General features: G+C 38.8%; 2 protein-coding genes across 6 annotated transcripts; both read right to left on the reverse strand.

Moving 5' to 3' along the window:
• Positions 1-81: 81 nt before the first annotated feature.
• On the reverse strand, positions 82-7,110 carry LOC127977631 (guanine nucleotide exchange factor VAV2). Its single transcript, XM_052582610.1, has 2 exons — positions 6,034-7,110; positions 82-617 (listed from the first exon to the last, which is right to left on the reverse strand). The coding sequence occupies exons 1-2, from the start codon at positions 6,235-6,237 to the stop codon at positions 549-551; spliced, it is 273 nt and encodes a 90-aa protein (XP_052438570.1). The 5' UTR covers positions 6,238-7,110; the 3' UTR covers positions 82-548.
• Positions 7,111-8,181: 1,071 nt separating this feature from the next.
• LOC127977630 (bromodomain-containing protein 3-like) lies at positions 8,182-17,225 on the reverse strand. Of its 5 annotated transcripts, none has more exons than XM_052582606.1 (12): positions 17,113-17,225; positions 15,193-15,569; positions 14,176-14,313; positions 13,928-14,063; positions 13,638-13,834; positions 13,162-13,530; positions 12,922-13,050; positions 12,623-12,829; positions 12,175-12,243; positions 10,955-11,172; positions 10,549-10,832; positions 8,182-10,280 (listed from the first exon to the last, which is right to left on the reverse strand). In XM_052582606.1, the coding sequence occupies exons 2-12, from the start codon at positions 15,391-15,393 to the stop codon at positions 10,174-10,176; spliced, it is 2,055 nt and encodes a 684-aa protein (XP_052438566.1). In that variant the 5' UTR covers positions 15,394-15,569; positions 17,113-17,225; the 3' UTR covers positions 8,182-10,173. The 5 variants fall into 5 exon arrangements, with proteins under 5 accessions (XP_052438566.1, XP_052438567.1, XP_052438565.1 ...); XM_052582607.1 differs by having other exon boundaries at positions 12,638-12,829; positions 13,162-13,533; XM_052582605.1 differs by having other exon boundaries at positions 13,162-13,533.
• Positions 17,226-20,422: the final 3,197 nt, after the last annotated feature.

Here is a 20,422-nt window from a genome sequence, read left to right on the forward strand (position 1 = left end):
GCCCTTCTAAGGCTCTGGGCTCTGTGTAATCGTGCCCGGCTCAATGCGCTCTGAGAGTCAAGACTCAGTCTCCTCCTGGCTGCACTGAGTCTGAAGGCCACCGAATGATCTGGGCATTAAAATGAGAAATAATCTGCTGCAAGAGTTTGAAACATAAAGCAACTGTTCAGTCTATCAATTATAATTTCTCTTCCCTGAGCACCAATTTTATAGCTATTAAGAATCACTCTTGAGATAACCCATTGCTTATGTATAACATTGTTATGGAATTTTATTATGGCAATATCACAACTGGTCCATCACAAATAAAATAAATAAATCTTGCATGCTCTTGGAATTCCTCCCACTGTGCTTTTGGATAAGAATTCCTCTAAAAGGTTTCATATATCCTGTGCTTTTCAACATGATCCACCCTCTCAACAACAGTAATATGGCCTAGCAGAGCTACCGTGAATTGCATTAATATCCCCTCACCAGCTTGGGTGACATGAGATCAATCTACCAAGCTGAAACATACAGTGAAGCCTCGTCTCCTAAAACATGTCCGGTCATGGTGTGAGGTCTTGCTTAATCCTTGTGAACTGACTGCTTCCTCTGTTGCTTGATAAACGGTATCCCTAAAGAATGAACAGGAACCAGTGAGTAAACCATTTCTGACATTCCAACAAACCTGATTAATCACAAAAGCACACAGACATGAAAGATCAAGCCCTGGCAACCATAGACCGGTACTGTATTTGTCTGGTACCTGTATTTTTCTGCAAATAAAGTGGATTTGAGTATATAGTAATTTAACTGAGTAGTCTCATATTTCCAACCCTTTTACAATCCTATTCACTTTCTCTGATGAAGTTGGTCACAGCTGCATGGAGCAGGAAGTGTCCCTAAGAAGCTTTATTAATGAAATTACTTGCACCCAGCTGCCAGGGGTCAAAGTTCAGAGAAAGGCCATGTTTATACATTAAATTAACCAAGTGAGAGAAAAAGGCTGACCTCGCATCATATCCACCTTTCCGCCTCAGAAAAAAACTGGTTCTTATACTGAATTTAGGAGTAGAGCTGAAACAACGAATCGATTTAATCGATTAAAATCGATTATTAAAATAGTTGTCAACTAATTTAGTAATCGATTCGTCGCTAAATAAATTTTATTTGCCATAAGCGGCTCATTTCGTGCATATTTCAAATCTGCGGTGACCAAAGTGTGGCAGTAATGAGCCACCGGAGGTTTTACTCAGCCAGTACAGCAGGTGAAGTAGCGAATAGCCAATAGCTGGCCTCGTTTTATGTCACGTGCTTCCCAAACAGCGTCTCTGCAGCATTCAGCGGGAAGTGGGAGTACTTTACTTTGAGCCTTTAAAATGAAGAGTAACCTGTAAACTCTGCACTACTGAACTGTTTAAGGGGCCGTTCACATATCGTGTCTTTTGCGTGCTCAAGTTCGTTATTTCCTATGTAGGCGCGCAGTATGCACTCTCATAATGGAAGCGACGCGGTCGCGACACGCACGCGGTGCGATGCGCCCGTTTTTCCAGGCGCGTCCACACCGCATCCATTTATCCTTTGCTGAAATTTCATGAAACGTCATGGAGAGAGCACGTCATTGTTGCTTAGCAAAGGCAGACGCCTCAGGGGCGCTTCTGCCCGATCGCTTTGGAAAGAAGGAGAAAGCGGCGCGACTAGCGTTTTCCACGCGTTTTTAGGTGCGATATGTGAACGGCCCATAAGAATTTTATTTGTGCAGATTCTCTAGTACAAGGTTGTTTGCAAATGTTTAGTCGTAAAAGCTGATAACATTGCTTTTTAACAGTTAACATTTAAAGCTTTACAAAATGTTATGTGATCAGTTTGTCGTTTACCAGTTCATAATTCAGACTTGCAGCCTAATTATGACTGAATGAGAGAGGTAAATGTTTGAGTATATTTAAAATGCACTTCTTTTCTAAGTATTCACTGCTCTTTTTCACACAGCAGGTTTTTTGTGTGTCCCAATTTTTTTTTTCTGGACAACCTTCTGATGGATTTTACTTTAAATTGTGAGTTCCATTCAGGTTTCATGCCATTGGCACTTTTTTTCGAAGGATTGTTTACAATTTCACAGCATAAGCTATAAAGCTTTTTCCCAGTAAATAATAAAATACAATGCACTGCAATTTTATTCTGTTTTATCCTTATACTTCATGAAAATATTTTCTCAAAGATTCCTTAAGCTTTGTTTGGGATGTTAAACTACTTTAGGAGCTCTAAGGACTGCCATGGTGAAAACAATATTTGAAATCTCCTTGTGAATTTTGCTAGAGTATGGATCAGTGTTTTGATTGCAGAAGAGTTCGACAAAGGATTACTAACATAATAAAACAACTCCAGGTATATTTTTGATGAGGATATGACAATGCAAAATGGTTAAAATCTCTTAAAAATCTATGCTGAATGATAAAGACCCTTTATTAATAATTTACTTGGGGAAAAAATGGAAAAAACTAAAATATAAGTACATAAACCGATTAATCGTAAAAATAATCGACAGATTAATCGATTATCAAAATAATCGTTAGTTGCAGCCCTATTTAGGAGCATCCCTTCTGAAATGCTAGGCTCTGATCATTTAGTATAATGCAGCTTTGTGAATTGAGCATCATAAATGCCTCCAAATTAATCCTTACAGGCTGATGGTCTTTTTTTATTTAAGAACTAGCAGCAATGAAGCCTGCCTCCATACACTCCAGTCGCTTACCCTGCCATTATGCTACATCTCCATTCACTTTTGTTTCGAAGTTTAATCATCAAAGACCATATTCTCTATTATAAATGCATTATTATTGTGATGATGTTTTATGCTAGTGCATTTGAACTTCATGCTGCTCTTTCAGCTTGTTTAAATAATTCCACTCAAGTCCACAATGATAAAAAAAGGGTCCAGCACAAAGAGACCTCCAACAGATGCCAGAGGCCAGGAAGTGTGGTCAGTGTCTGAAAACAAATGTAACTTGTATGAGATTTTGGCTAAAGGAGAAAGCAAAAGTGTATGAGAGAGAGGGGGGGGGCGTTACGTGTAATAAATCAGAGCAACAATATCGCAAAGATGAAATACAATTTCCGTGCTCTAGAAATACAAGAGTTATGAGAAAGAACTTATCTAAAAACAGCTAAAATGAATAGGCTGTTAAAGGCAAATGGGGAGTACAATAAAATGCATAAAAGTGCAACAGTGAGCAATGACTCGTTTCTCTTTCTCTCTAACCTGTGTACGTGCTGAAAGACAGGCTGAATTTTCTAAGAGGAAACAACAGATATTGCAAATTCCCCAAAGCCCTGGAGAGAAAGGGGCCAGATCTCACAGTTAAGACTGAAGTCCCAAGACAGTCCCAGGGTCGAGCTGGAGGTGATGGAAACTAAACACACAGGTAGTGCATGCAAGTACACACACACAGTCTCACTACTGGCACCTGAATCACCTCTAAGGTATTAGTTGCAACCAACCACCCGAGGTACATAAAAGTGGGGAAGAATATTAAAAAATTCAAAACCCACCAAGCTATGTCTGTCTGACAGAGCCAGAGGAAAAGAACTGCCCCTCCTCCTGAGAAATCAGATACACTTCAATGTATTGTGTTCATGGCTACACTTTATCAAAATGCTAAATTATTTTACATTATAGTATTATTAAAAAATAAATAAATACAGCCTAAATACAGTGAAATACACAGAGTTAAATACACAATCCAGTAAGTAATAATACCAGTTAACAATATTCCTACATAAATACTTTAATAAATTACTTTTTAAAGGGATAGTTTACCCAAAAACAAATAACGGGGTCATTATTTATATTTGCTCATCTCCATGTCATTCAAAACCAGATTTTTAAAAAAGTAGACATTTCTGAAGTATCTTTACAGAGCTCTTTCAAAACAGTGATTGTTTGTGTGTGTAATAAGTGAATGTGACATGCTATTTTATAAGTTGAAGTTTGTGTTAGATGTGACTTGGGTATGTCGCTCACACAAAAGCTTGTTTTTACATATAGCTTCAGCATTAAATATAGCATATTTAGCAATAGTAATATGAACATTTTTATGACATTTGTGTTTCCTACAAAAAAAAAAAAAAGCAGCATACATATTTGGAACAACATGAATGATAAAAAAATAATGGCAACATTTTCATTTTTCGGTGAGCTAATCTATTAAAACAACCTTTCAGTCAGACACCGGAATTCATCTTCTCGAAATACACAAGCACTGATTTGAAGAGTACTCCACAGAGAAGGGAGCAAGTCCCCTTGCACTCCACAGACAAATAAAACATTCATAGGCATGTGAGGTAAACAGTTATTATCTGAGAGACAGGAAAAGCATGGCTCTGTGTGGCTGATACCAACAGTACTGGTATGTGGGCATAGACAAAGTGTAAGCTGACTAAAATTCTGGAAACACTTGTCTGTTAACTAACACCTGAAGCTGTCCTTCCAGTCTTTACCGGTATAACAGGTGTTTATAAGTGACAGCGAATCACAAGAATGTGATTATTAAATGGCCTACTGCACTAAAACGAGGAACACGTGAAGCATGCAGAACAGCAGAAACTTCGGTATCGATGAACATCCACCACAAACAGCCCACATAATCACTTCATCCTGATTTAATGGAGGTAGTAAATTAACAACCACTGTGTATCAAAGCACACAGTGACCTTTGCTGCATATAAATCAGAGCTTCCATTGTGCTGCCAGATCTCCCTTTTAACCAATTTATCACAACATAATACCACACAAAACCCTTCCATGCTGAGGAAGCTACTGTTGTGGGAGGATCTAAGGTCCCAACGTCTGCCTCAGAAATAACAGCTTAAACAAAAGCCTACAAGCACTGGGTGAAACAGCTATACAGTCATATGAAAACATCTGTACAGGTAAAAATCATGCCATGGTCAGTGAAAGAAGGCTATAAATCTCTTTATCTTTTTGCTGAGCATATTTCTGGTCCAGGTTTGCAGTGAAAAGATAGATTTGCATTAGTAAAAGGGTTGTTTGCTTTACTTTTTTAAATCAACAAATATTTTAGATTAAAACTGCATATGTAAAGGATGAGTGTGCAGGAGTCCTGTAACCAAAAAACGATTTAAATCACCATTTTAAAGCATCACGCACATAAAAGTTCAACTTTTTAAAAATTGGTGTTTTCTGTGTCTCAGAGCGACTCGCAGTAAATGCTACTCCATGCAAACTCATCTCTGAGTTTTAGTCTATTAAAATGAGCTTCAGAATTTCGGGACAGAAACCCAATTCAACACTGACAAGACATGCTGAAGGGGTGGGAGACACAGTGGGACGTTAGTTCAAAACCTTTCAAAACATTCAACACTTACAAATGGCTACATCATGCTTCTCAGCCAAGTCATATTTATAGGTAGAAACTGCCTTTGCCACACATTCCTTCACAAAGAGCACTGGCTGAGAGCCACATTCCTGAAACCCACGAAGAACTTGCTGCTTTTCCTGGTTTATGTTTACAGAGATAAGAGCCTTGGCCCTTCCTTAACATTCACCTTTAAACCCTGCACAGCCTCAGATACTTACTTTCAAATGATCAGTCTCATACTGTACATACTCTATGCAGTATGCACAGTGATAGAAACGAATGTTCAGCTATTAATATGTACGTGCTATTACCTATAGAAAGCTTAAAAGACACCTGTGTGCTTTGCATTCAACTACTTGCAGTTTGTGAGACCATAACATTATATTTAAACGTTCCAGGATATGATTTCAACAACTTAAACAATGCGTATGACACTATAAAACATCAAAAGGTTTAGTTCAGATAACATTTTCGATTAATCGATTATGACAGTTCTATTTGTAATTGCGCATCCATTCATGCTCGACAACGACCCCTGTTGATAAGAATCAGAGTGGCAACCACTGGGAACAATGTCAATTCTCCGGCTGTCAAAGCTATCATCAATCATTCCTGCATATGAGACACGCATTAAAATACAGCCATTAAACCCCAGAGATGAACATTAACTTACCTGTGACATCTGAGGCCTGAAGTTGATCTGCTTTAGGTCCACGGATCCAGGAGACAGATTGTGCAGCATCTGGCACAGAAGCACCCCATCTCTGAGCGCCTGGGCCAGGTCGAATACCACCGCTGAGGGCCAAACGACCCGATGGTTGTGGGGCAAAACCTTACAGTCTATCAACCAGCGACCGCACTGTCTCCACTCCTCCATATTGACAGGAACAATGCAGAATATTGGCAAAAATAAAAACTGTATATCTGGCACACTGGCGAACGTACCAAGATAAAGCTGACGTGAAAATGTCCCAGTTCCTCTGTTAGTCCAAAGGGCACTAAAAAGCCTTGGGTCAATTGCGTGAGAACGCTCTTAGCAGTGATGTAACGTTACGCTTAACAACTTTTTTAAAGAGCTATACAGGACTTTGTATAACGAAATAATCCAGTTATTATGGCGCGCAGTAAAATGTTAAAATATGACTTAGATGTGTTTTCCCCTCAGAGAATCATACGAGTTTCCTCCTCTTCATCGTGGACTGACATATTTGGCTCTGTAAACGCGTCCTGTCACAGCAAAAAAAGAAAGAAAAGTGTCTCTCCGGACAACAATAGATATTTTCCTATACAAGAAATCCTGGAAAAGACTGTAAAGCAGCTGTTACACGCTAATTCGGATGGTTAATCAAAGTTTTACCGTTAAAATAAGGAATAAATCCATGTTTTGTAGTTTTGAGAAGATTGCGCCTCTCCAAACAGAATCCGGTCCGAACTTGTTTTTAAAACTTCTTGTGGGAAATATCAAAGCGTACAGCGAAAACGCACAAACTCTGGCGTATTCAACTCGAAAACTGTTGTTCGTCCCGCTCCTTTCACTTCCACAGAAAGAGAAACGCCGCGAGGTTTTAGAGCCGGACAGTCATCCGTTGAGCCGCGATGGTTTCTCGGTTGTGTCAGTTCATCTCTCTGTGAAGAGATGGTTAGAGTGTTTTGATTTCTCCGCTCGCCGGAGCCGTGAGAGCGGGCGAGCAGCAGGCGGGAACGCGCGCGCGGTCGCATCTAGGTTCCGGTCGCGCTCGTCCACGTGTGAGGAGGAGGAGAGGGTCGGTCTCACTAAAATAACGACCCGAAAGCCTTTTTTATCACTATTCATAAAATTCTGTAGACAGACAGCAGAATAAATGCGAACATGTGAAGAAAATGTACATTATCTCACATTATTTTTGATATTACTATGCAGTCCTACTACTTTTGTGGAGGTTTGAGAAGATTCCTGGGAGACTTCAATCATGTAATTTAGTCTTGATCAGCTTAACATGTGTGTCAAGTAATGTATACAGCACATGTGCAATTCAAATACATATCCTCTTTTTATTCATAAAACACAGTAACATAAAATTCTCACTCCAATTTTGTGGGGCCCCTCAATTTACCTCAGTGAACGTATTTACATATGAGACATATATGTTCTGATGACTATTTTGCCCTGGGACCAATATAAAAACTGGCTAAAGCACATTCGGGATGAAAGATGGCTTTCTGAGGCAGATTTGAGTAGCTGTCACAAGACTCAAAGCATTGATCCATCTTGGTCTCTGCAGTATTGTGTTACTGGATACCATGTTCTAAACACTGCAGCAACAAGGTCACATGTTCTCTCCTCAGAAAGTGACTATAAACCCTAAGAACGCACAGTATACACGTGTAACTGAATAAATGATAGAGCCAGTATCACTTCTGTTACTCCCTTGTGTATATGAGCTGGTGAAACCTACTTATAGGAACTGAAATAGATGTGACATCACTCAAGGAAAGAAGACTCTAACACTATAGTTATTTTTGGAGGATTATTATAAAACTACTTTAATAATAATTTGTAACATTACAGTGAAACTAGTTATCCTACCAGAATCTAGCAGAAATGACACTGCTACCATCTAATGGTCAGAGGTGGTAGTACAGTGGTCGCATGATGACACTTCTGTCATGGAACAAGATTCGAATAGTTTTAACCAAATATCAGACGATCCATGTAGTTTCATATTGTTCTGTTCTATTTTAGAACTAATCAAATGATCAGCTTTGAATAATTAAACTAAACTGCAAAACAAGGCATGTCCACATTAAAACAAATGAGCAAAAATTGAAAGTAAACACAAAATAAAAGGCATTTTGTCATTTATTTTACGAAAGAAGAAAAGTACCCCATGTACAAGACATTCAAGGTAGGCAAGTACAACAAATTTTAGCCTCTCTATCACTGCCTCCAACCCAACCCTCTGGCCTGTATAAGCCTAAATCTACTCGCACTGTATTCTTGATTTTGTTGTTTCCACAACTGACATTTACAACTATAAATAGCTCAGATTTTTTTTTAAGAAAAATACAATAAATCAGCATGCATGTCAAAGATAAAAAGTAAACTTTGTTTTAAATATAAAGGAACTTTCTTTTAAAATCAGGGCCTAAAATGAAATTAAGTTGTATATTTATATATCTATACAGTCTTTTTTTTCTTCTTCTTTTCAGTCCGTCTCTAAAAGAAATCATTCTTAGAATCCAGATAGGACTTGATCAATAGTTGTGTCAGACACTCAGAAATGACTTGGGGAGGTTTTGCAGTCGTGTACATCCAGAGACCGAGGGTAAAATCAATAATAGCATTTTTCATCTTAAAATAATTATGTTATGACTATGTCTATTAGTGTTTTAATTAATCTGAAGGATACATGTCCCTCATGAATTTTGGCTGTCAAAATTAAACAATCCTGCAATTATGTCCCAGAAGTCTTCAAAACAAACACCTATCCATGAACCAAAAGTATTTGAAAATGAAATGAATACCAGATCCCTTTACAACTTAACATAAAAAAAGAAGGTCATCAGAGAGGACATTACAATATCTTACACTTCAGAAATCAAACACAGTTATTCTAACAGATATTGGATAGTAAAGCAATCCACAGAGGAATGGTGGGGGACTTTATAAAGGAAAACTTGTTTGTAACCCAACTGATTGGAATTGCGTACTATTCATAAGATCTAATGATGATTACATTCATGAATCAATTTTGCAAGAGAGTGAGAAGAGGAAGACTGCGTGATTTACTATCATTGCCAAAACACTTGAAATAAAAATTAAGAAACGCATAATTAGCATTATCACAACATGGCAGTAAAGATCAAGACAAATGACATTTACTGATTCCAGGTGTCAACATCCATGTCACCAACACTTCTAGACTTATCTAAAGTTATCTGATGTAAAAATGCCAGTCACAGGTGTGACTACTTGGAAATCTGGGTATTTATTGCTGACCAAGGCTTAATAAGACATGAAGTCCGCATGTGTTCCAGCTTACTGATTTACATGTCCACATCATTGTAAAGCATCCTTTAAAAAAAACAACCAAATCTGCTTAATTCCCATCAAAATATTTTCCTAAACCATATATTTATTACCTGGAGAGTATAGGATTCTGTTTTAATATTGTTCTACATCTATAAAAATGGCCAAATTAGAGTTTGTTATGCCTAATTAAAGCCATCTGTTCCCCATACTACCTATAAGTGTTGTGACTTTTTTTTTTAAGAAAGGCATGATTTTCATCGACACACTTTTCAGTTTGAGAGGACATAAAAAAAAAGAAGGAATAATAGATCAATGGCACAGCGCCCAATGGGGAAAAATGAGGCCACAGCAAAAACAATATTATAAAAAAAAAAAAAAAAAAAAATAAAAAAAACAATAAATACAACAGACGTAAAATCAGAAGAGAACAGTGTGAGTTTTCCCGCTTTTTCTATTGAGATGGGATGGCTTAAGTTTGCAGGGGTAACGTACAACATTACCAGGACCCCGGGGGAAGAGAATTTGAACTATAAAATATGCTTCAGGACTTCCTCTCCTTGCAGTTTTAGGTTTGGACATCCCTTTCAGAGTCAGTGGAATTAAAAAGCAACTTATTAGTTAGCTTTTTTTAGCTGTAATTTTCTTCATGACATTTCCAAAAAAAATAAAAACTCTGACATGATGCATTTTTATTGTCTCTTTTCTTTCTCTTTCGTATAAAAAGTCTCAGAGGGGAAACAACCTTGACTGCATACAATGTTAAAAAAAAAAAAGAAAAAAAAAAAAGGAAAGAAAAAGTGTTCAGTCAGAGTCACTGCTATCTGAAGTGGAGCCACTGGAGCTGCTGCTGCCCGAGCCTGAAGAACTGCTGCTGCCGCTGAGCCGAGAGGGGCCTGAGCCTCCTTTCTCTGAGAGCAAACAGAGAGACACAGCAGTTAAAGAACTGAACCAAATCCGTATTTGCATACCAAAACACAGGAAACATTTGTGAAACAAACCGAATGCAAGTTGATTACCGACAAATTTAGTGATGCTAATAAAAACATAAGTTTTAAATAGAAGAAAAGAATTCAAAACATAAAGTCAGATAGTTACCATATTTTGATGACCTATATAGTGACAGCAGTGCAGTCTGGCATTTAGCTCTGTGTGTGTAGGCCAAGAGTGTGCACTTACGTGGAGGTTTCCTCTGCTTCTTCTGTAAACAGGACTTGACGTATCGCTCCAGCTCACGCAAAGTGGAAGGTTTGAGCGTCTCAAAATCTATTTCGATTTCGTCAGGGTTGGAATCCCTCAGTGAAGGCTCTCTGGATTGAATAATGTGGACCACCCTGCCCAACTTCTCTCCGGGCAGCCGGTTGATGTCGAGGCTCAGCTGCCGTTTCTCATCATACGTCATGGGGAGACACATCTCCTCGTCAGACTCGTAGCCTGGCCCTCTGCCACCCTTCTTTGGTTGCCTGTGAAGGTTCAATCCATACAGCAGAAACCACTTAGACCTTAATTGATTGTTTTAGACTCCAGAACAAAAATCCAGAAAGAAAAAAAATTAATAATGAAGGAAAAAAAAAACCATTCAAACCTGTTGCCTGGAACAGTGCTGTTAGCCTTTCTGGCAGGACCCTTTTTCTGCTGAGCTGGTTTCGGTGGCTGTCCTGGCTTGACTTTCTCCTCTGGCTTAGATTTGTTGTGCTTGTTCTCTTTCTTTTTCTTGTCTTTTTCTTTCTTCTCTTTATTTTTCTTTGGTTTACTTACAGGGGCCTGAGAAAGAGCAGCTAACTGTTCATGGACAGCTTTCAGCTGGGGAGAGCCAAGAAAGGGGTGTTAGGGATCTGCTCAAACTCAGGCAAAGTATCACATTGTACATGACATTTATATTTGGTTATCAAAGAGAACCAAAGACTACATTCATTTTGGTTTTTCAGTGCCAAAGGAAAAATTTATTCAACTGTAGAACAAAATATGCAAAACAACTGCCCTTACTGCAATAAAGTACTACTAATAATAGTATAATTATAACAGTATAATTATAGTAACAATAATAGTAGTAGTAATAAGTATTATAAATTAAACAACATCATTAAAAATCATTCATGCCTGGTGTTATCTGTGATTCCAAGAATGGAGTGCATTTCAGAATGAAACCAATTGAAAGAAATATCAAGAATAGTACAAGGTTTTAGAAGCAAGTCTGCCCTTTACACCTGGAAGTTAAACAGTTGCATTTAAAAAAAATAATAAAAATACATTGTGTCTAGCAATGCATCTACTTTTTACTAATTATGACTCATTGAAAAACAATCACAGCCAAATTGATATGGGCAATAACATTGTTATAATACACAGATAATCAGGATCTCCATTACGTTGCGACATTCCCTATTAACCATAAAGCCATGGTAAACATTAAAGAATATCACCAGACCAGGGTCTCAATCTTATGAATACACACATATAAATGTAGATGAAGGGCAGTTAGGGCTTCTTACTGTTTCTGGAACTAGCAAGAATTTGTCTAAATGCAAAGAAAGCCAACACACACACACACACACACTCCACAAGCACACACCCAACCCTATTATATATTAATTCCCAAAACGTTCAGCACTTCCATCCTAAACACACATGGCTGGTTTCCCAACACCACCAAAAGCCAATATTTTTCTGCTGCTTTTAACCCTCTACCGCTGATCTCACAATCCATACCATATGCTTGACTATCTAACACAAATAATGAAAGCAACTGTACAGTTATTAAACAGTGTTCATAGGCAGGGACAGGGAAATGAAAAGTAAAATCACCTGATTATTCTTGGTGCACCCGTTTTTTATCCCCTGTCTGCTACCAATGGGGTGCTCCAAAGAGATACACTGGTAAAGAAAATGGCAAGGGAAGAAAGTATGATACTCCAATGAGACAGAAACAAAGCCACAAAAAAATACTACTAGATCTATATTTAGGCATTCTAGGATTTAATGCAAAGCAATATATGCAACTGGTTGCGGTAGAGGGCTAAAACACAGCTCTACATACAAATAAACACAATATGAAAACAGAAGTGCTTGCTATGAAAGAAAGGAGGGGTTATTTTAAGTGGAAGCCCCTCCAGGTCCTTCAGAGCATGAACACTGATTGAAACAGGCATGTGGGTATGGGGTGAAAAGGAGAATCAGAAAGGCTGCCACAGGTCAGAGAACATCTCTGAGACTAGAGAGGTTAAGGGTACTTGGTCCTTGTTTTGAAACCCACCTGTTCCGCACCCACCTGTTCCTGCAGCTCGGCGAGCCGGGTGGCCCTCTCCTCCTCGGAGTCGGAGCTGTCAGAGGTGGAGGAGTCGCCACTGCTCTCACTGCTGACAGTACTCTTACTGACCACACCGGCCCCGCCTACACCACCTGCCCCCGCCACCTCCACTGGCTCATCGGGCATCTTTGCAAAACGCATTTCAAACACATCCTAAGAGATAAAAAGACAATGTCATTAAACAATTCAATCTTTTAAATAAAGAAATTAAACAGATACTGCCAAAATAATGGGGAGGAACAGACCTGCAGCTTTCTGGCCATAGCAACCACCTCGTGATCAGGTGGGTTGTACTTGTAACAATTTGAGAACATTAATCTGACATCTGTAGCAAAACTCTGCGCATCTTGGTACTCTCGACTGTCAATATTTTTCTGCAAGCAAATAAATAAATAAAAATTGATTCAAAAACTAGCCGAAGCAGTTCCTTGTGACAAAACAAGAAAAATCAAGACATTATACATTTTTGTGCAAACTCAACATACTTTCACTGTGCTCAAGTCCATGGGGTGTTTGATTATTTCATGGTAGTCGTGTAGCTCGAGAGCCTCGGCGTCAACAGGCTTGTAAAAAGGCCAGGCGTATGCAGCGTGCTTTTTTGAAAGCATTTCTTTAAGGATGACCTCGCAGTACTTGAGCTGCTCTGAAAGCCTGCCCTTTTTGCTACCGTATACACCTAGTTCACCATCCTCAAAATCCTTTTTAGGGGGTTTGATGGGGCGACCGGTGCTCTCTCGCCTGGATGCCACTTTGCCCTGTTTGCCTTCTGAAAGAGGGGTGGGCGACTGGCTCCTGCTGGCGGTGATGGCAGAGGTAGTAGGGGTGGTTGTGTCTGCTTTCCTCTTCACCCCCTTCTTCTAGGAACAAAAAACATCACACACATGGGGAGACACAAAGCCGATGGTGAGGCAATGTCAGTGGATTTATATCAAGTGATATTCTGAAAGGTCCGGCAACTTACTTTGAGGTTGGGTTGCGACGGAGGAATGCCGGGTATCATGGCGGCAGTGGTTGTGTTCTGCACAGCTGGTAAGACAGGGGTGATGATGGGCACTGGAGCTGGGGATACGACTGCTGTCTGTGAACTCGGTGAAGTGGCACCAGGGAAAACAGAAGTGGGCGAGCCAGAAGAGACAGATCCATCCTGCTGACCTGCGTCTATATGATTAGAAAAATAATGATTAGTTTTCTGCTAATGCGTTAACGCAGAATGTAATGATCAATACATCATGCAGACTATTTAATTTTTACCAGGCCCTGCAGGTTTGCGCCCTTTGCCCTTGGGAGGAGGAGGAAGAAGCTCAACCTCCTCCTGAGGCATCAGGGCCACCTTCTGAAGGAAGATCTTCTCTAATGCTTGTGCCATTAACACAATGTCATCTGTTGGCTGAGAAAACAAACAAGGAAGAAAAAGAATTACATTTGCCAAAGCATTCTCTCCTCAAAACATGTATAGTCTTATAACAGTGAGTTTTAAACCAGACTGTGCCAAGCCATACCTTGTTGTAAATATAACAGTTTGTGAACATCGTGTTGAAATCCTGCATACACTCGCTTGCACTCCAGTAGTACACATTCTCCAGTCTTTTCTTGATGGTGCCCATGTCCATTGGATTCTTTATAATCGTGTGATAGTCCTGGACACACACATAAAAAAAGTCTTTCAAACAAACCAAAGCTTCAATGTCAAGTTTTAATATCAAACCAAACAGGATCAACTAAGTGACAAACTCTCATTCTATTAAAGGGTTACTCTATTAAAGGGTTAGTTCCATGAAAAATGAAAATTAGCATGTGTTTTACTCACCAACAAAGCATCCTAGGCGTATTTGACTTTCTTTTTCAGACGAATCCAATCAGAGTTATATTAAAAACTGTCCTGGTTGCTCAAAGTCTTTAAATGGAGGTAAGCAGGAATCGGTTGTCAACAGTTCAGAACACGTGAAATAAAGTGTGTGTATCCATAATAAAATGTCCCACAAATGGCTCCGGGGGGGAGAATAAAGGGCTCCTGTAGCGAATCCTTGCATTTTTGTAAGATAAATATCCATATTTCAAATGTAATAAACACTTTTTTTCTCACTTCTCTCTTACTGTGGTACGCGGATGATGTAGGACGTATGCCTCGCACACCAGACCACTGAGAAATCCGGAAGCAAAGGAAAACCTGTCTCCTTTTGGCTTATATCGAAATCTTCAGACGATTTCTCTTTATAAATCCTTGTTTTGTGCTTCTAATTTGTGAATGTCATTTTGCTTTATTACGGATACACGCACTTTATTTCACGTCTTCTAAACTGTGCTTCCCCCATTGAAAGGCTTGGAGGGGCCAGGATTGGACTCTGATTGAACTCGTCTGAAAGAAGAGTGTCACACACACCTAGGATACTTTGAGGGCGAGTAAAACAAAGGCTAATAAACGAACCCTTTAGAAGAACCTATTTATTCAAAATGATGTATAGTAAGACAGCCACCTTCAGTCATGTCACCAAACCTTATCCATCACATACACTCACCGGAAGACCAAGTTTAATGGCATCAACAGGCTGGTAGAAAGGCCATGCAAACTGGTGCCTCCACAGTGTCTTGACAACTACATTTTGCATGTACTGCAGCTGGTTAGTCTTGCGGCCGGGTTTGGTAGGGTTGGTCACCTCAGGTGGAGGAGGGTTGGTGACTGCAGTAGCTTCTGGGTTTGCTGAAGTGACCGCTGACATTTTGGCAACAAGGGGAAAACAGCTTAATGGGGAAGGGGTCTTTATTATTCTGCACAGGCAGACTTATTTTTGATTTTCAATGTGCTTTCTCTTTATGCTGTTCAGTTTCTCTCTCTTAGAGCTCTTCAGTCATCCGAAAAGGACTGCATCCCACTGCAGTACCCGACCTTTGACCTCTAAAAACAAGAAACATGACATAAGTAATAAAGCATTATGCGGTTTAAAATTAAGACAAACAATACGGCAACTGCATAAAAAAATAAAATAAAAAAACTCTTTAAGGCACAATGAAGTGAAAGCAGGAACACATCTTTTATTCTGTGTTGACATACATTTTATCAGAAAAGGGGGGAAAGTAGGGACTATCAAAATGAACACTTCCATGTTTCTGAAGCCAATTTTTGAGCAAATACATAGTCTACCCAGCCACCACGCATTTAGGAAATACATACGGTGTACTTTCATGTCATGCCAGACCACTCACCCCCAAAACAAAAAAAAAAGTGTCTCAATTTGTAAAGAATTCCATCTGTGAAAAACTGAGCTATTAATACATTCGCTGACAGGTAATAACACGACTTTCATTCTGAGCTGGAAACTATGGTGGTTTCCATTGTTGACATGTCAAATAATATCCTACTTCAAATCCATCCCTGCAAGCATTTACTTAAGAAACTTCAGTTGTGATTTCATTTTTTTGTTGTTGCAAGCCTGCGTGACTTACAAACGTATATAAAAGAATTACAGTCTTAGTGACCATACAATAAAAGTTAATGGTGACTGTTTCTTGAGAAGAAAAAAATTATATAGGTTTGGAACACCCGGAGTACGAGTTAATGATGACAGAAAGGTGTTAACGGCTACAACTACTAGTTTACATCGGCTAACCATAATAAATGCACGTGTGTGTAGCTGTTTGAAACGACAGCATCAGTCGCAGCATTACCGTGTGTGTTTTAATTTAAAAAAAAATTACAGAGAGGTAACTTTATTTGGAAAAATTAAGTGGACCTAGATCGGCAGCTTGATCTAGGGTCCACTTAATTTTTCCAAATAAAAGTTACCTCTTTAAAACACACACATACATTTACTAACAAAGTATAAAAACCTTGACGGCAATATCCAACATTATATTCATTCTCATCTAACTGCTGCACACATGCCACGACTATGAAAGCAATTAATCAACCTGAACTGTTTTCAACAGCCTTTATATTCAAACAGACTCCGTCCAGAAACATAACCATCAGGTAGCAAATTCACGAAATAAATGGCCTCCTGTTGTATTTGTGCGTGTGTTGGAGGGAAATAGCGCGGGCGCGCTGAACGAAGCAGCTGATTAGCTTTAGCACAGGCAGTCGCTCACGTAAAGATGGCGCGCAGCTGCAGCTGGCTAGCCGAGTTAGCATCCACACTGACCACCTCAACACCTTCCCAAGACCACGTTATTGACTCACACCCAAACATAATATACAGAAATATAGATTATGAATTACTAAAGATGAATACAACGGCTTAGCAGGTAAACAAGTTAATCTGGCCAAGTTATTTCAGCGATGCTTTGTTGTCCTGTCGCTTTGTTGAAAACAACTAGCCACCCGCTAACGGCTTCTCGTGAGATTCACTGATTGAACGCGAACTCTATTGAAATACTGACATGAAATCCGTATTACTATGCCAAAACGCACTGTTTAAATACAAACTTAGTAAACTACTCACTCGGGGTCTTCAAGAGAAGGGCTAGCGTGTGGTAATCCCAGTGGCTCGCAGCTCGTTTGGAGGCTGGGCAGCAGCACAGAGATGAGGTACGCGGAGTGTTGGTGCGCATGCGCAGTGGCGCGCCATGACCAACGCCAAACCATCTGCTGTTTTTACTAGACCGATGTTTTTATTATTTTGTTTATTTTAATAATTGTATATTATTATTGGAAATCTATTTCATTAATTCATTTACAAGTTATGTGTTTATGTCCACAAACCCCCTAGCACCCCTTGCAACTCCCTGGAATTCCTCGAACACCCAGTTTGAACTCCCCAGATCTAAAAAAAAAAAAAAAAACTTTTTGAAAATGATGAATTATGGAGCACAGTGGCACTTTATTACATACCATTCAGCCGAATTATGTAACATGATCCCCAAATTTTAAAACACTTTAATATGGCTATGTCCAATAATCTCAACCTAATTAAACAAGTCTCGTTTACTATGGAAACTGTCATAATTTTTTAAAAAAATATATATTGTAGGCTTTTATACTTATGTTTGATACTATTTTACATTTTGTTCTTTAATATTTTAATTGATTGAACTTTATTTTTAGTTTTCCATTGATTCTTTTTTTTATGTGTATAGTATTTATACAGTTTTAGCTTTTAGTTTTGGATCTGATTGCAGTTGTTTTAATACTACAATTGATTTCTTATGTTGTCCTCATTAGTGAGTCGCTTTGGATAAACGCGTCTGATAAATGCCTAAATATAATATATATATAATATATATAATATAATTATAATATAAATTATGATATAAATAATATAATGATAATATACATTTATAAATTATATAAATGATAATATAAATTATTATGTAAATAATATAATTATAATATAAATGTATATATAATATATATAAAGTATTTGATATACTTTGTTGTTTATATTGTGATATAGCTACATGATTAGAACAATAATAAAATATCTGCTTGCAAGTAATAAAAAGAGCATCAAAAGCCAGAGATGGGACCAAGTCACACATGTGCAAGTCTCAAGTAAGTCTCAAGTCTTAACCTTCAAGTCTCAAGTAAGTCCCAAGTATTTTTTTCTTGGGCAAGTCAAGTCAAGTCAAGTCACAAGCTATGTCAAGTCAAGTCCAAGTCAAGTCACCTTAATATTGTTATTTTACCTGCAGAATCTGATCTTAATAAAGTTAAAAGACAAGATATAAGTAACTGTCAGTAAATTAAAATAATTTGGATTTGCATTGTAAATACTCATCTTCAGTAAAATACATCATGGAATCAAACAAAATTGTAACTTCCTAAAATTATTTATTTTTCACTTCTGCCAACAGTGTTTGAAATGTTTTACATTTTCAACATTGAGTCCATAAAACAAATAATAGCTAAACATCCAACAGACTCCTCTCTGAACACCTCTCTCTCTCTCTCTCTCTCTCAAACACAGTTTACATACAACATTAAACTATGAATTAACACATGTGGAATTATATATGGAATTATATACATAACAAAAAAGTGTGAAACAACCAAAATATGTCATATTGTATGTTCTTCAAAGTAGCCACCTTTTGCTTTGATTACTGCTTTGCACACTCTTGGCATTCTCTTGATGAGCTTCAAGAGGTAGTCATCTGAAATGGTCTTCAACAGTCTTGAAGGAGTTCCCCGAGAGATGCTTAGCACTTGTTGGCCCTTTTGCCTTCTGTCTGCGGTCCAGCTCACCCCTAAACCATCTCGATTGGGTTCAGGTCCGGTGACTGTGGAGGCCAGGTCATCTGGAGCAGCACCCCATCACTCTCCTTCTTGCTCAAATAGCCCTTGATGCCTTCAGTGTGACTCTACAATTTTCATAGTCATGAAAATAAAGGAAACTCTTTGAATGAGAAGGTGTGTCCAAACTTTTGGTCTGTACTGTACATAACAAAGTATGAAACAACTTAAAATACGTCATATTTATATTCTGTACTGTATATATATATATATATATATATATATATACACACACACACACACACACACACACACACACACACACACACACACACACACACACATATATATATATATATATATATATATATATATATATATATATATATATATACACACACACACACACACACACACATATATATATATATATATATATATATATATATATATATATATATATGTGCACTTCTCATGATTGGGTAATCGCGGCAGCTACATTCGTTTTTCTGATTAATTGTTTTGCTCTATGAGAAAGACAAGGTAACAAAATATTCGGGGCTTATGCCCCCTTAGCCCAGCCCTAGCGCCGCCCCTGGAATGCGTTTTTTTGACGGCCTGCTAGCGGATCATTAGGGGCCGTTCACATCACGTCTTTTGCGCGCGCAAGTACGTTATTTCCAATGTAGGCGCGCGGTATGCGCGCTCATAATGGAAGCAATGCGCGCGCGTCGCACCGCATCGAGTTAAAAACATCTAAACTTTTCAGAATGCCGCAAGCGCACCGCAGGTCATGTGACAATAACTAACCAATCAGCTTCAACCTTTCCCGAATCAACGTTGAAAGCTCAGCTAAGATGAAGGAACAGCTGTTCATAGCTGTATATGGATTGCCATTTTGAAATGAATTTAGTAGCAGAGCTACTGCGAGCGATTTTTAGTGCTGCAAATCCATTTATCCTTTGCTGAAATTTCTACGTCTTCATTGAGAGAGAGAGCGTGTCATGGATGCTTAGCAACGACAGACGCCCCAGGAGCACTTCTGTCCGAGCGCTTTGGAAAGAAGGAGAAAGCGGCGCGACTAGCGTTTTCCACGCGTTTTTAGGCGCGAACTATTGAAGACAAAAGCGATGACCCTCGGTACCTCTCAGGCTGACATGTTGATGTGATGTGATATCTGATTTAAGTGGGCGTGGTGTGCGTAAGGTAGAGAGGGCATGACTGATGATAGTGTCCTGATCCAGTCACGACGCTATTCTCAGCCTGCGCTCCAGCTGAGTAATCAACTTTATTTTAAAAAATAATTTATATATTTTATATTCAAACTGAAAACATGATGTGATTAACACTCAAGTCATTCAAGTCATCGTGTCTCAAGTCAAGTCAAGTCCCGAGTCTTTAACTTCCAAGTCCGAGTCAAGTCTCAAGTCCTAAAAATAGCGACTCGAGTCGACTCGAGTCCAAGTCACCAAGTCACAAGTCCCCATGTCTGTCAAAAGCCTCTAGCTCATGACAACAACTGATACTGCCAAATGGTGCACGGGACTGTGGCTCGACGTTTGGGAAAAAACAAACTGTCC

The sequence above is a fragment of the Carassius gibelio genome, chromosome B18 (assembly GCF_023724105.1).
Source record: "Carassius gibelio isolate Cgi1373 ecotype wild population from Czech Republic chromosome B18, carGib1.2-hapl.c, whole genome shotgun sequence".
NCBI classification, from domain to species: Eukaryota; Metazoa; Chordata; class Actinopteri; order Cypriniformes; family Cyprinidae; genus Carassius; species Carassius gibelio.

What these genes read in the sequence shown, in the direction of transcription:
- LOC127977631 (XM_052582610.1), bottom strand. Translation starts at nt 6,237, where the DNA reads ATGGAGGAGTGGAGACAGTGCGGTCGCTGGTTGATAGACTGTAAGGTT. An exon ending in TCAGGCCTCAGATGTCACAG is followed by an intron (nt 618 to 6,033) that starts GTAAGTTAATGT and finishes TTCATTCTTTAG; the next exon opens with GGATACCGTTTATCAAGCAA.
- LOC127977630 (XM_052582605.1), bottom strand. Translation starts at nt 15,393, where the DNA reads ATGTCAGCGGTCACTTCAGCAAACCCAGAAGCTACTGCAGTCACCAAC. An exon ending in GGTGCACCAAGAATAATCAG is followed by an intron (nt 11,173 to 12,174) that starts GTGATTTTACTT and finishes GGCTCTCCCCAG; the next exon opens with CTGAAAGCTGTCCATGAACA. An exon ending in AGCACTGTTCCAGGCAACAG is followed by an intron (nt 10,833 to 10,954) that starts GTTTGAATGGTT and finishes GAACCTTCACAG; the next exon opens with GCAACCAAAGAAGGGTGGCA.